Source organism: Mastomys coucha, unplaced genomic scaffold (assembly GCF_008632895.1).
Source record: "Mastomys coucha isolate ucsf_1 unplaced genomic scaffold, UCSF_Mcou_1 pScaffold18, whole genome shotgun sequence".
NCBI classification, from domain to species: Eukaryota; Metazoa; Chordata; class Mammalia; order Rodentia; family Muridae; genus Mastomys; species Mastomys coucha.
This window is the reverse complement of record NW_022196900.1, coordinates 69,345,504-69,359,165: the sequence shown is the minus strand read 5'-3', so window position 1 is coordinate 69,359,165 and position 13,662 is coordinate 69,345,504. Positions and strand designations below refer to the sequence as shown.

Sequence of the window (13,662 nt, the reverse complement as noted above, 5' to 3'; positions counted from 1 at the left end):
GATACCGATATATATGTGTCCCAAAGACTCGACTCAGTGCCAAGAGATGTATACATCCTAAATTTATATTTGTTAGAGCGGATTTTTTTTTTTTAAACGAAAGGGGAATGGGTATTGGAGGACACACAAGAGGCTGGTCCATCCTGCCATCCACCTGAGCGCGGGCTGGGGAGGCGAGCAGAGCAGAGGGAGCAGCAGGGGCGGGCGCGGGGTTCTTAGGGATCCCCAGCTCGCCCTCGGTGTTCTTAGGGATCCCCAGCCTCTTGACAAGGTGAGCAGGCCTGGGGGAAGGTGGCCCGAGGCGGGCGAGCACCCAGACCACAAGGCTCCTCTGCAGACACCTGCTAAGGTGCTCCCACCCACCCTCCCAAACAAGCCCCTAAAGCCAGCTGTGAGCGGAGGGCGCGGGGCAGGGCGAGGAGGGGCTCGCGGCTGGGGGAGCAGGCTAGGTCGATGTTTCGGGGTGGCTAGGATGCGTGGCCCCATACCCTACTGCTTCTCGGGGGTGCCGTTGACCATGGGCCCGTACAGCCCGCCCCCGTAGCCGGGCTCCTTGTGCACCGCGGCGGCGGCGGCGGCCGAGCGGTCGCGCATGAGGTCGCTGAAGGCGTAGTCCATGGGCGGCCGGAAGCCGAGCGTAGGCACCAGGCCGGCCGTGGAGTAGGGCGCCATGAAGGCCAGGCCGCGGCTGTGGGCCGCCGCCGCCGAGTAGGCCAGGCGCAGGGGGCTCAGGCCCAGCGGCGCGCCCAGAGGGTAAGCGCCCGCGTCGGCGCCGAAGTGGCTGGCGTTGGGCTGCAGCGGCGAGAAGGCGGAGCGGCTGCTGAGCGAGCCCAGCGCGCCGGGCGTCATGGCCCCGGCCAGCAAGGGTCTGTGGTGCGGGGGCGCGGCGGGCCCGGTCTGCAGAGGAGCGGGCAGCCCGGCTCCCCCGGCGGCTGCGGCCTCCACGCGCCCGGGCCACGCGTCCTCCACCGCCGCGCTCACCGCCGCCTTTTCCAGCGGCGCGACGGGGCCCAGGCCGGCCGCCAGGCCTCCGCGGTGGTGGTTGAGCACCTGCTCGATGGCCTGCACCACGTCGCCGCCGCAGCCCTGCAGCACCAGCTCCAGGACGCCTCTCCGGTGGCCCGGGAAGACGCGCGTCAAGATGTCCAGCGGCGTCCGCTGCCGCGGCCCCGGCCCGCCGCCCAGCCCCGGAGTCGGTGCGGCCTCGGCTTCTTCTTTGTCAGCCTCCGAACCGGATTCGGAACCCAGGGGGCTGGAGGAGCCGGGGCTGTCCTCCTCGCCGCCACCGCCGGCGCCCGCGCTCCCAGGACAGCTGCCACCCGCCTCCTTGGAGGCCCGGGCCAGAGGCGACCCCGAGAAGGACTCGCCGTCTCCGTTCTCTGAGCCTGAGCCGGGCCGCACCTCAGGGGACGAGGTCCCGGGACCTGAGTCCGCGCCGTCGGGCGACATGGGCTTCCCGGGCGGCGGCGGCGGACTGTCGGGGCGGCCGGCCTGAAGCAGCGTCTTGGGAAACAGATCAAACTTCTGCAACTTGGCTTCTGAGAGGAGGGGGAAAAAAAAACGGAGATGTGAGGAGAGATTAAGAACACCGGACCCTCCATACGTCGGGCCTTTGGAATGCCACTTTCCTCTTGTTTCTCTCGACTTCCAAACTATTCTTGACAGGGCTCTGTTTTTTTTTTCCTCTTCGCCAAGATCCTACAGTCCTCCCCTTCCTCCTCCGAGGCTCACGTTTTTGTTTTTTTCTGTGCTCAGACACCCCCACCCCCACCTGACACCCTGAAAACTTAATGTTCCTACACCTGTGTTCTAACACCTCCACCCCTTGCCATCTCACCGGCCCTAGAGAAGTGGCCTTGTCAAGGTTCAAATCCGAGCAAACAGAACTTCCACCTATCCCTCAGAGTATGTGGAAGACACGACTCCATTCACAACCCTGCCTTAGACATCTCAACCTGGAGAGGGGGATCCTTCGAGGACGAGGTCTTAAGCCTCTCTGCAGACAGAATAAGTTACATCCTATTTCTAGTCCATATTTTTCAAAACTCCTAAGAAATTCTCTTCTTTCAAAGAGTCTGAGAGCCAGAACCCGTTCCATTGCCCAGCTGCCTCCCTCACCTTCGAGTCCAAAAGGCGGGTTTATGCGGGAAGTAGACAGAAGCAAGGGAAAGGGATCCAAGAAAGGGGGGGAGGGGGTGCCAACTATGAGAAAACCGGCGTGCATGAGAGAGAAACGGAGCCAGAGCGAAGGGAACGCAGAGAATGTTTGTCCAAAATGCCTTAGGAACAGGAGGAAAGGAATCTTGCTGAGAAACGAAAGAGGGCGTCTCCAGTACTTAGGGAAGCAGTGCGGATTAGAAGGATTGCAAGGTCTTTTCAGAAGAGTTGGGAAGAAAAGAGAGAGGTGGCTTGTAAGAAGCTCAGAGCAGAACAGATGGGCGGTTTCCGGGCTGCCAGGGGAGAAGGCGCAGCTAAATGAGTTGGGCAGTAACTAAGGACCTGCCCCCCTAACAAGAGTAAGGCTAAAGTGTTGCCTTGGGGCCTGGGGTGAGGACAAGGAAGAAAGTATAAAAACTGCAGACAGGGCAGAGAGTTTCTGCGTAGGTGGAGAGCCACAGTTAGGTAGTTGGAGCATCCGGGGAAGGGAGCTGCACTTTGTCAGTAAGGAAACACGCCACTAGGCCTCGCGCACCAGCCCTGTGTCCCCGGCTCCTCCTTCCAGACTCGACCCCACCCCCAGTGTGACCCTGCTCTCACCTGCGCCCCCTGCGCCCCCAGCGCCCCCTGCACTCCCCGTGGGCGCTCCAGCTCCCGGCCCCCCGCCGTCGGTGGCGCAAACCGAGCCAAAGACTTCATAGGCCGGCCGCGGTGGGATGATGCCGTTGGCGGCGGCCAGCGCCAGGCCCTCGGCAGTGCCATACAGCAGTTGCAACTCGCGCGCCTCGTTCTCCTCCTGCGCCTGCTGCCTGCGCAAGGCCACCTGAGCCGCCATGACACGCTGGCGCTCGGCGATGAGCGTGCACTTGGCGCACAGGCAGTCCTTCCAGCGGCAGTAGCGCTTGTGGCCCTTGAGCGCCGACACCACTCCGTGGTTGCGGCAGCGCGCGCACTTGGGGGTCCGCGGGTACTTCTCCGCTGCCCTCAACAGCAGCGGCGGCGCCCGCAGCAAGCCTCCGGCCACGCTCACTGGTAGCGATGCCGCGGCAGCTGCCGCGGCGGCCACCGACGCCACCGATGCCACGGGTGGTCCCGTCGCTGTCGCTGCTGCTGTCGCCGCTCCGGGCACGCTGGGCAGCTCCGAGCGCAGCTCCATGGCGGCTGGACCTGGCGTAGGGAAAGTGGGGAGACCTGAGTCAGGGTAATACAGTGCACTAGGCTTAAGCGCGGCCCACAGAAACCCAAATTTTGGGAAACTTTGGTTGTATAAGTTTAGTTAGTGGCTGTCAAGTTGCTGGGGAGGCGCACTGGAAGCTCCCTGTAAACCAGAACATCCCCCACCCCATCACTGACCTAGTATCTCTGACTTACATGCCAGGTGTAAGATTTCGTTTGAATCAGTAGTTCCGCCAAGGGGAAAAAACAAGGCAACGTTTGGAAATCATTGGTTCAGTTGAATGTAAAGAGGATTTGGAAAGAAAATATTATGCCCAAAGCTTAGGTTAACTGGGGTGAGCAGAGAAAAGAGAAATGTTTGTCCGAAAGGGACTCAGATTACAGAGAAAACTTGGGACCAACAAGCAGATGTCAAAGGCAAAGCAAAAAAAAAAAAAAAAAGCAAAATCATTCCGTTTGGTGGACAGGTGAAGAAGAGAGAAAATGTGTAGGCGAGATGAGGAGTTGAGCAGGTTGGTTTGGAGTCTTAATGTAGGAGCAGAGAAATTCGAGCGAAAAGGAACTGAAGAATTTCTTCCTGTTAAAAGTAGGGTAAGTACTAGAAGACAAAACTTGGAGGCAAAGTTCGGCTTATGGCCCTGGGATCACAGCCAAAAGAATTCTGGAAATACTGTGGCCTTCGCCTCTTAAAGGGTTTGGAGAGGAAATAGACGCTTCTATTCCACAGAACCGAGTGTAGGAGAGCTAAGAAGAAAACCCGTCAGAAGAAACTTTCTGTGGACAAGCCCCCCTAACTCAAAGATTAGTTGAACAACACGGAAAACATCCAGAAACAGCTGACAAGGCGACCGGGACCGAGGTCCACCTAGAGTGACAGTGCTGCATTGGAAAAGCTCTCCAGCTAAAGGTAGGGTGGGGATAGGGCGAAACCTGTGGCTTGGGGTTTAGACTTTGAGTCTGGAGCAGTCAGGGCAAAGGCATAGCTTCAGAAAAGTTAGACTTTGCGGGAGTCAGTCTTTTTGCTCAACGCCTCCTACCCAACCCCCACCCCTCCCAGTTTAGGGACTGAGTCCTCAGACACGCCCTCCTCATCCTGGGACCTCTTGGGACCCCGCTTGTGCGCAGGTTCCAGCGTTTTGGTCTCAGGCCAGGGTTCTGGGACTTGCACAACCCAGCAGGCCTCAAGGAGGACAGGAAGTCGCCTCCGAAACTGACCCTGAAGGGACCCGAGAATCCCACCTGCGCCGCAGCCGCAGAAGGCCCAGCAGGCCCTGCTCCTGGCTTCCGCCGCGGCCTCCACTCCCCGCCACGCAGCCCGGGTCCCCGCCAGAGCCGGGAGCCGCTCCTGGGGTCTCCGTCTGGGAATCCCAAGACTCCGTGTACTCCGGGGCCTCTTCCCCCCAGACTCTCAAGCATGCAGTCCCCAAGGCCCGCAGGGCCTGGGCCTCGCCCTCGGGGGCCACAAGCCCGGTCGCCTCCCCGGCTCAGCCGCCGGCCCTCCCCTACCTGCCTGGAGCTCCGGGCTCCTCCTCCGTTGGCGCAGCACGCGTCGCCCAGCTCCGCTCGCGCTTCGGTTCTCTTGGCCTCGTCCCTTTGCCCCCGGCCCCTTCTCTGACCACGTCACCCTGCTTCAGCCACCATGTCCGAACTTCCGGACCCCTCTGGGAACACAGCAGTCTAACACCCCGAGGGCCCTCGGGGCCGGGGCCCGGCTGGTTGCAACCCGGGTTCACTCGTTGCGCTCCGGACGCTGCGCTCGCCCGGGGCCGGGTAGTCCGGCGCTGCCAGCTCTCAATGAGCCGCTCGCCCGCTCTATTGTTGCTCCTCAGGGCTCCATTAGACAGAATTGGACAACAATGTGGCGCCTGCCATTGGCCAGGGGAGACAGTCGGCGCTCTGATTGGCCGGGCCCGCGCCCGGGGAGCCCCTCATTCTACAGTGTCCGAAAGATTCGAAACTCCGCACGCTCTGCTGAGTGCCTGCGGGATGGGAGGGGGCGCCAGGGAAGGAGTGCGCGAGGAGGAGCGTTGCAAATGTCGTGACAAGAAGTTTCCGTGCGCCCGAGAGCGTGTGAATTGCTCCTAATTACCGTGTCCGGTGCGCCTGTCCGCGTAGACGTGTGTAACCCCTCTACTTCTGGGGCTCCGGCTCCACTGCGCCACTCTCCCTTGGCCCGGGGCGCTTGGCAAGGCCGAGCTTCCCAAGTGGCCCCGGAGGCCTGGGGCGGGACAGGAGCAGGTGACAATTCAATTACGGCTGTCGAAGTGGGAGTGGAACCCGGGTGCCGGAGTGGGGGAGGGAGGGCGTTCACCGCAGACTTGCCAAGATGGTTTTTGCTGGCTTCCTTCTGACCGTGACCGTGTGCTTCCACGTCCGACGGGCTCCGAGGTAGTTGAGTCTGTTTGCTCCCTTCCCCCGCCCTCTGTCACCTTTAATGCTTAGTTGCTTCGTTTGCAAAGTCCTGACACCGTGGGCGTCACGGAGGGTAAGTGCGATTTTTAAGTATTTGTATTTTCAGGCGAGGAGCCCAGAAGAGGAACGTGGGTCCACGCGTTGCAGCTTCTCTTCTCCCCGCGCCCCTGCCCTATCCCTCGGCCCCCTGTGCTCTTGCCTTTTCCACATTTCTCTGCATCTTGCTGCCCCTTTTTGTTGAATTCTTTCTGAGGTTGCTTGAAATTAACAAAGTTTACTTGTAACTTTTTTTTTTTTTTTTTTTAAGCGAAAGTAAAAAGCCTCCTCTGCGCCTCCCCAGATTCTCGGGAGGCTGGACGCTCGGGCCAGACGGTCAGGCCCATCAGACCACAAGGCTTCCGTAGGGGGCGAGGGCCCTGGACTAGCTTTGACTTGGCCTTCCTGGACCCGTGCTGACGTCACGGCCCCAGAACTCGTTGGGTCTGCGGAGGAGGTAACAAGTTCGAATTTTGTATCTCTTCGTAGTTATTCCCATCTGTTACTGATGTTTAAGTCCGCGTCGCCATCGGATTCTCCAGCTCGGACTTTGCCTTTGCCTTTGAGGCTAACATTCTGTTACTTATTTTTGTTTTCTACTCTTCTCCTTCAGAGTAAAGAAGATTCGTTTAAATGAAATGCGAAGCTATCTCCTCATTCTATTTCCGACCCCTGCGGTGCGTTTTGGCGTTTATTTTTAGAAACCCCTGGGCGTCGGAAGTCAGGTCTCTGCCACTGCAGACTGCAGACTCCTGCTAGGCGCCCAGAGCTTGCCTCGAGACGCAGCCCCTCCCTCCAGGAGGACCCGCGGCTGGGACTGGAAAGAAGAGGAGATCGGCAGGACCCCAAAGTAGAACCACCGGCCTGCAAGGGTCAGGACACGCTCCGCCCAAGGAGCCAACTGAGGATCCGACTGGAGGAGGCGAGAGGGGGCGATGAGCCTCAGAATCTGGCAGACAACTTCCAGAAAGTTCGACAGGCCTGTTTCAAAGGAGCCTGGACACGAATAATACAGAATAGTAACCTGGTTGCCCGCAACGGGAAAGTTCTCTCTCCGGAGCTGGAGAAAGGATTTGATTAGGAGTTAGGGAGTTTAGGGTCTCGAGATCCCCAGGGGTCAGAGGGTAGAATAACTCTAGCTATGCCTGAGTGCTGGCCTGTGGGGAGGGAGGGCCAGAAAGGCTCTGTGTGCTGCCGGATTCCACGCGAGGCTGCTACCCACCTACGTTTAGAGCTTTTGCGGGGGGGGGGAATTTTTCAGAAAAAAATGTGAACCCCCAAAACAAAAATAATCTAACCAGATCGGCTTAGTTAGGCCTGGGAGAGGTGGCCTGTCTTTTCTCCCGCCTGAGGCTAGTCCTGACACTTAGATGAACTCACGGGAGACAACGGTTTCGGGAACCTCAGCTCTTGCGATGAGCTGCTGGATGGAACCTTTTTTTTTTTTTCCTTTCCCAGAGACAGTTTTTTTTTTTTTCCCACAATGTAACCAGCCCTGCCTGGACTCGCTTTGTAGACCAGGCTGGACTTGAACTCACAGAGATCCTCCTGCCTCTGCCTTTCCAGCGCTGGGATTAAAGGCGTGCACCGGCTGAAACTCCTTTTTTTAAAGGCAGGAGGTATCGCATCCTGCAAACCAAGCTCAAGCCAAACCACAGGGTACCCCGACTCGGGTGCTCTTTCCTCGAGTTGATGATATATCTCCACGGGTCTGAGACTCCAAGCTCTCTTTCCACAAGTCGAGGGTAGGAGTGTTCACGTGATGAATGTTAAGGAAGGAATCAGAAAAAAGAGCCTGTTCTGGACTGAGATAACCACGCCCGTGTCGGTTTCCCAGGCCCTTCCTGGTGTTAGTTAGTTTCTGCTGATAAGAGCCCTTGCCCAAAAAGGAGAGGACTGGAAGTGATGACCCAGCCTTAGGGAGCATATGTCCAACAGGAAGACGACGACGACCACCACCACCACCACGCACATCCTAACAAAACTGCACCACTAGGACTTCAGTGCAGGTTTGGACACACCTTCATGTACACACGAAGTAGATGCCCACGGGAGTGCGCTCACCTCTGACGTTCTCACACCCAAGGGACCCTTTCAAAAAGTTTGACTTCACAGTATGCTCTCACAAACATGTTCGCCTGCGGGCCCAGTCAAACCCAGACGCCTGCAGAGTTCAACGTCGCATTGTACACTCAATGCAATGCAGTGTACACTCAGCATTGGGCACATCCTTAGGCAATAGTATGCTAGTGCACAGAACCTCAGACCTTCTCCGCCTGCTGGGACCCACCCGGTCAGAAAGAGCCCAAGACCGCCACTCCAAACGAAGTGACTGACAACGAGGACCCAACTCACACTTTCAGAAATGCCCTCAGCTCGGGCGGGTCTCGGGCGGGTGGGGATGGGGTGCGTGTACCCAGCTAAGAAGTCCTCCACACACTCATGCTCAGTCAACGCCATCCATCACTCAGGGCCACTCCACAGCAGGGGCCCAAAGGGAAGGCCCAGGTGGGGACCCGGGATGATGCGGAGTTGGGGGCCCAAGAATGAAGATTCTGTACTACTGACTAGGAGAAGGGCTGGGGGCATCAATGCGGGGACCTGGGAAGCATTGACTTTTGCGCTGTTTGCCCGCGGCCTCGGAGCAAGCAGACGCCATCTGTTTGCCGGCTGCGACGCGTCGCGTTTAATTACCCTCTCGGCAGCCTAATAGAGATGATATTAAACTAAATCTTTCTGACATTAAAAGTAATTATCCCCAAACCGGTGGCTCCGGGACGGAGTTGCCCCTCCCGTACAGACCCCTTTCCAAAGCTCTGGATTCCGTTGGTTTGGCTCAAACTCTACACCTGAGAAGGGGCTGGAGGAAGGAGAAGGCGCCTTGGGAGACAGTGTCTCCGAAGGCAGGCATTCCTGACAAGCGTTTTTCCGCACCATAGTAGCTCCTGTTCCTGCGTGGACGCAGGCGTGGACGCCAGCACACGAGACATTTTCCTCCAGTCTTACTAATTAAGCCTTCCAGTCGTGCGTGCCCAGCGCGAATGGAGAGAGAGGCAGCCTGGTTCTGTTGAAAGGGTCCTCGGTGGAAGGCCTAGGCTAGGGCCAAGAAAAGTCGGACACAACTTTGGAGTTTGGAAACAAAACAACGAACCGGCACCGCCCACTGTGACTCTGGGTTTTTAATGTGTTCCTCCTGTGAGGGCTACAGCGTCTAGCATTTTCCCTGCAGTGATTTCTGAAGACCCACCTTCCCCCATTAGGTCCTATTATCTCACTTTTCAGGTGAGAAACCAATTCCTAGCTGGAAGGCGGTACAAATTTCAAGCACGGAATACCCTTCCCTAGCCAGTTGTGCAAAGCTCTGGGTTCTACTTGAGGCTTTTCCCTGCGCTCGGGGGTCTATTCCGCTGCTCCACTTCTTGGGGAAAGGGGCACGGGGCTTCTTACTCTCAAGCAGCAGGTGGAAGGGCCAACTGAGGGGAAGCAGGGACCACACCAGTGCAGAGAATAGCAGGAGGAGCCAACACGAAGCCCCAGTCAGTAGCCACAGCCACAGCCACAGCCACTGCCCTCCTAGGACAAGCCCTGCAAAGGAGTAGGGGTTGCACAAGGTTTCAAGGCTTTCTGTTTTGAAGTGTCTCCGGTGTTTGCCACTCAGCTAAACCGTAGGTGTGACCTGTGTTGCTTAGCTCTCAGTGTTTTTAGAAAGTGCAATGGCCCATTTCAGACCTGAGTGGCCCAGAGCAGTGAGGGAACTGACTTGGAGAACACTATGCTGCTCAGAAATCCAGACCTAGTTGTAGGTCCTTGTCCCCTCACCTCCGTTCTGGGTACAGTATGGGGCATAGCGATTACTTTTAGGGTTGATTTCATTAAATTTAGTAGTTATTGCAGGAAAACTGAGAATCTGGCCACTCATGTATTTGTTGAGCCTCTAGAATGTGCCCTGCTCAGAGGGGCGGAGATTAACTACTTGTAATGTGTTCTTACAGAGTTCACTGATCAACTAGGCACATGGTCACACACCCACCGTTGACCTCACAGTGCGAAAGCAGTGGGTGTGGAAGAGGCTTCCGGAAGAGGCCCTTGATATGAGTATCAGCTTTCCCAAATGGACTCTGCCAGAGCTTGTTCTCATAAAGTAAATATCTTATAAACGTTTTAGAAAATGTAACAGAATATATTTTAGTATATATCTTTGTAAACTATTTTTGTGTGCTCATTTACCAATATATGCACCATGTTTACAAACATAAGCATTTTTCATAATCTTTAAAAGAATTATGGATGTATCTTGTTTAGCCAATTCTTTTAAATGGTTAGTCTTCATTTTATGCTCTAATAATATTGCTATCATGAGCATCCTTTATGAATGTGACCAATTAATTCCTCAGGATAAACTACTTGAAATAAGATCGAGTGATCAGAGTCTCTCTCTCTCTCTCTCTCTCTCTCTCTCTCTCTCTCTCTGTTTTTTTTTTTTTTTTTGATAGCTACCTGTCAAACAGCCCTTAGAAAAGGGACATGGCAGGCAAGGTACTCAACAGATGCATCCTGAGATCTTTTTAATCTTTGTTAATTCAAGCAAGCAGTATCTCACAGGCATTGCAATTTACATTTTCTTAGTTTTTCTTAGTCACTGTGGTCCATTTAAAAATAATCTGCACTAGTCCTTTAAAGAGTTAGGGCTACCTTACTTTCAGTTAGCTCAGTAGCTGCGCACACAGTCAAGGCAGTAGTACTCTCCTTTCTGCCATGTCTGCTGCATTTCTCCATTCCGGGTTACAGGTTTTCCTATTATTATTCTGGGGCTTTAAACTTTTTTTGTTGTTGAGGTAGGTATGCTTGTTAATTTTCTCTAAAAAATGGTATATATTTATAGTATCTAAAGGTTTTCCAGTTTTAAACTTCTAAGATAATTTATTACCTATATATTTTACCCTTAGCTCTTTTCATTATTTCTATAATTAGTTCAGATGAAATTAATTTTTATGGAAGGTGTGACCTTTGTAACCTAACTTTCCCCCAAATGATTGGCCGGTCATCACAGGATTGTTTCATGACCTGCGTGACCTCACACATATTAACATCTCAGATGACCTTTCTTGGCTCCAGCACTTGTTTTCCCCACCCCTCATCCCCAGTGATCTAACTGTTGCACTTGTGTAATATTTGGGAGAGCAGGTCATACTACCAATTCCTGATTCTTCTTTTTTCAAACTTCTCGTGGTTTTTTTTTTCCCAACACAGTAATCTAAACCAATATTCTATGAATTACAAATCTAATTAGTAAAATAAAAATTGACCCCTCCCATGGAGTTTCTCTGTGTAGCCATGGCTGCTCTGGAACTCACTCTGTAGATCAGGCTGGTCTGGAACTCAGAGATCTGCCTGCCTCTATCTCCTAGAATTAAAGTGCTGGAATTAAAGACATGCACCACCATTGCCGGGCGGAATCTGAAGTTTTAAATTACTTTGTGATTGTGCATCTTTGCAACAGGGAATGCTTTCACCCAGAACATAGTGGCTTTATTCCTAAGGGTGATTTATTTATTTATTTATTTTTTGGTAATAGTCACCCCCCCATACTGTTTCCTAAACACACATCCTTGGTAGTGTGTATCTATTTTGAAAAGAATTCTTTCTCCCATTTTATCTAACTGCTAATGACATGAGCTTAAGAAAGTCAAGGTGGCTGGGTGGTGGTGACGCACACCTTTAATCCCAGCACTTGGGAGGCAGAGGAAGGCGGATTTCTGAGTTCGAGGCCAGCCTGGTCTACAGAGTGAGTTCCAGGACAGCCAGGGCTACACAGAGAAACCCTGTCTCAAAAAAACAAAACAAAACAAAACAAAAAAAACCCAAGAAAGTCAAGGTGATTTGTAGGTCATTCTGAACTTTGGGGACTAATCCTTAGATTGGTGAGTTCAGGAGTTAGCTTCCAGGATGATGTTCCAAGCCCAATTTAGAGTCTTGGCTGTGATATTGAAGCAGGATAGAAAGGGGAATTTAAGGTGGCATAGGTAAAGAGAGGAGCCCCTGGACCGAGTCCAAGTCTCTCACCAGCTGAGTCAAGAATTCTGGGTGTAAAGGTTGCTACACTTCCCTCCTACTGACAGTGCCTAGCCTAGTGGGACTTGCCAGCTATCTCTGGGTTTGCCTCTCACAGCCATCTGAGATACTGGGTCAGATCTAGGCTGGTTCCTGGGTCAGATCTGTTTAGACCTTTCTTGAGAGTGCAGCAAGGAATAGCTGGTTGTGGAGAATTCCCAGCAGGTAGCATCATCTAGGACACAGACCAAACTGAAGGGCTGGGGTGGGGGGTTGGGGGGGTGGGGGTGGGGTTAAAAAGGAGCCCAAGGAGTGTACACCACAGGTCCCCTCTCTTCTGTTTTTATCTTTCCTTTATTATTATTTCTTAACTCTGAACCCCCCCCCCCCATTTCTTGTTGTGTTGCACAGTGTGGCTGTTAGGACCTGGCAGCTCCTAGTTTCCTGACTTCCTTAGGGTCTGCCAGGTCCATCCATCTCCGATTTGGAACCCCATGTCCTGTATCAGCTGATGCTGCTTCCTTCCCCAGGTTTCCATCCAATTCAGCTTCAGAGATGCCTCAACTGTCTCTTGTCAGTGTGATACATGCTGACTCCGGGCTTCCCAAGTGCCTCTGTGTCCTCTTCTCTGAAACCAGACAATCACCTGTCCTCATCTCCAATCTCTATTAGAGAGAACTAAGATGGAGCTATCAGAAGGAAATAGAGAAGAGATCTGCCAGGGTCACAGGACTGGTGTGGGGATGCTTGAGGATGGTTGTTTACAATCAGAGAATGAATGGTTCTTTCCTACCAGTCCCCTGAGCTAGCCTGCTAGGCATGGAGGAGCTTCCTCCAATGTTTGGAACCCTTTTGTTTGGTGGAATGACTGTGTGCTCATGGCAGGTTAAGCATCCACACTCCCTTCCATCTTTTTAGCACCATGTTCATGTGGTCAGGTTTCAGCAGGGATATGGACCAGAGTCTTGCTTGCCCTTATCACACCTCCTCTGTAAAATGAGGGTAAAATAACACTTCCACTGAAGCACTCTGTAGTACAATGTCTTAAAGCCTGTGACGGTAGAATGATGCCCACTCCGTCACAGGGGATGCTTTTCAAGGTGGCGCTATTCAGGAGGAGGAGCCTTGCTAGATGGAGGATAACACTGGAGTGGTCTGAGTATTGGTAGTTTAGCTTCATTTCCAATTCTCTCTGCTTCCTGTGTATGGATGAAATGTGACCTCCCTGGTTCCTGACTGCCAGGCTGCCCCACACTGCTGCTGCAATGCCTTCCCTGTCCACTCTGGAACTAAACCCCAATAAAAACTCCTTCTTCTCTACATTGCCCTTTGTTGGGATTTTATTTTGTCATATCATGTCTTATCATGTATTCCATGCGACAGAAAAGTAACTAATATGAAGTCCCTTCCTAGTGACTGGCACATGGGTGTTATTTACTAGGAAGGTACTGTGCTACCTGTCAGAGGAAGAAAAGAAAGTACCTTTCTTAGTATCCCATTTATCTCCATGAGAAAGGAGACTATCTGGTACCTGGAAATAGAACTTGGTCTTGGGTACCTCTGATTTTGAACTCTAATCTGAAAATTCCTTCCCAGAACCCAAATTCAGATGGATTGACATGGCTGAATGACCTCTCAGCATACCCTGGATGTTTAAGAACTCTTTCTGGGCTGGTCTTCCGAAGGTCCTGAGTTCTGATACCAGCAACCACATGGTGGCTCACAGCCATCTGTGATGAGATCTGATGCCCTTTTCTGGTGTGTCTGAAGACAGCTACAGTGTATTATGCCAAAGCAAGCGGGGCCAGAGCAAGCAGAGGTCCTGAGTTC

General features: G+C 53.5%; 1 protein-coding gene and 1 long non-coding RNA gene across 2 annotated transcripts; one reads left to right on the top strand and one right to left on the bottom strand.

Annotated features, from left to right (window-relative positions):
- Dmrta2 (DMRT like family A2) lies at nt 1–3,398 on the bottom strand. Its single transcript, XM_031376844.1, has 2 exons — nt 2,758–3,398; nt 1–1,538 (listed from the first exon to the last, which is right to left on the bottom strand). The coding sequence occupies exons 1-2, from the start codon at nt 3,311–3,313 to the stop codon at nt 490–492; spliced, it is 1,605 nt and encodes a 534-aa protein (XP_031232704.1). The 5' UTR covers nt 3,314–3,398; the 3' UTR covers nt 1–489.
- A 2,273-nt stretch (nt 3,399–5,671) lies between these two features.
- LOC116095492 lies at nt 5,672–10,194 on the top strand. Its single transcript, XR_004120616.1, has 2 exons — nt 5,672–5,818; nt 6,053–10,194. It is a non-coding gene; the product is annotated as an uncharacterized LOC116095492 (long non-coding RNA).
- Nucleotides 10,195–13,662: the final 3,468 nt, after the last annotated feature.

Coding starts and splice junctions, on each gene's coding strand:
- Dmrta2 (XM_031376844.1), bottom strand. CDS start 3,313: ATGGAGCTGCGCTCGGAGCTGCCCAGCGTGCCCGGAGCGGCGACAGCA. Junction 1,539..2,757: donor TGGGGGCGCAGGGGGCGCAG/GTGAGAGCAGGG, acceptor CCCTCCTCTCAG/AAGCCAAGTTGCAGAAGTTT.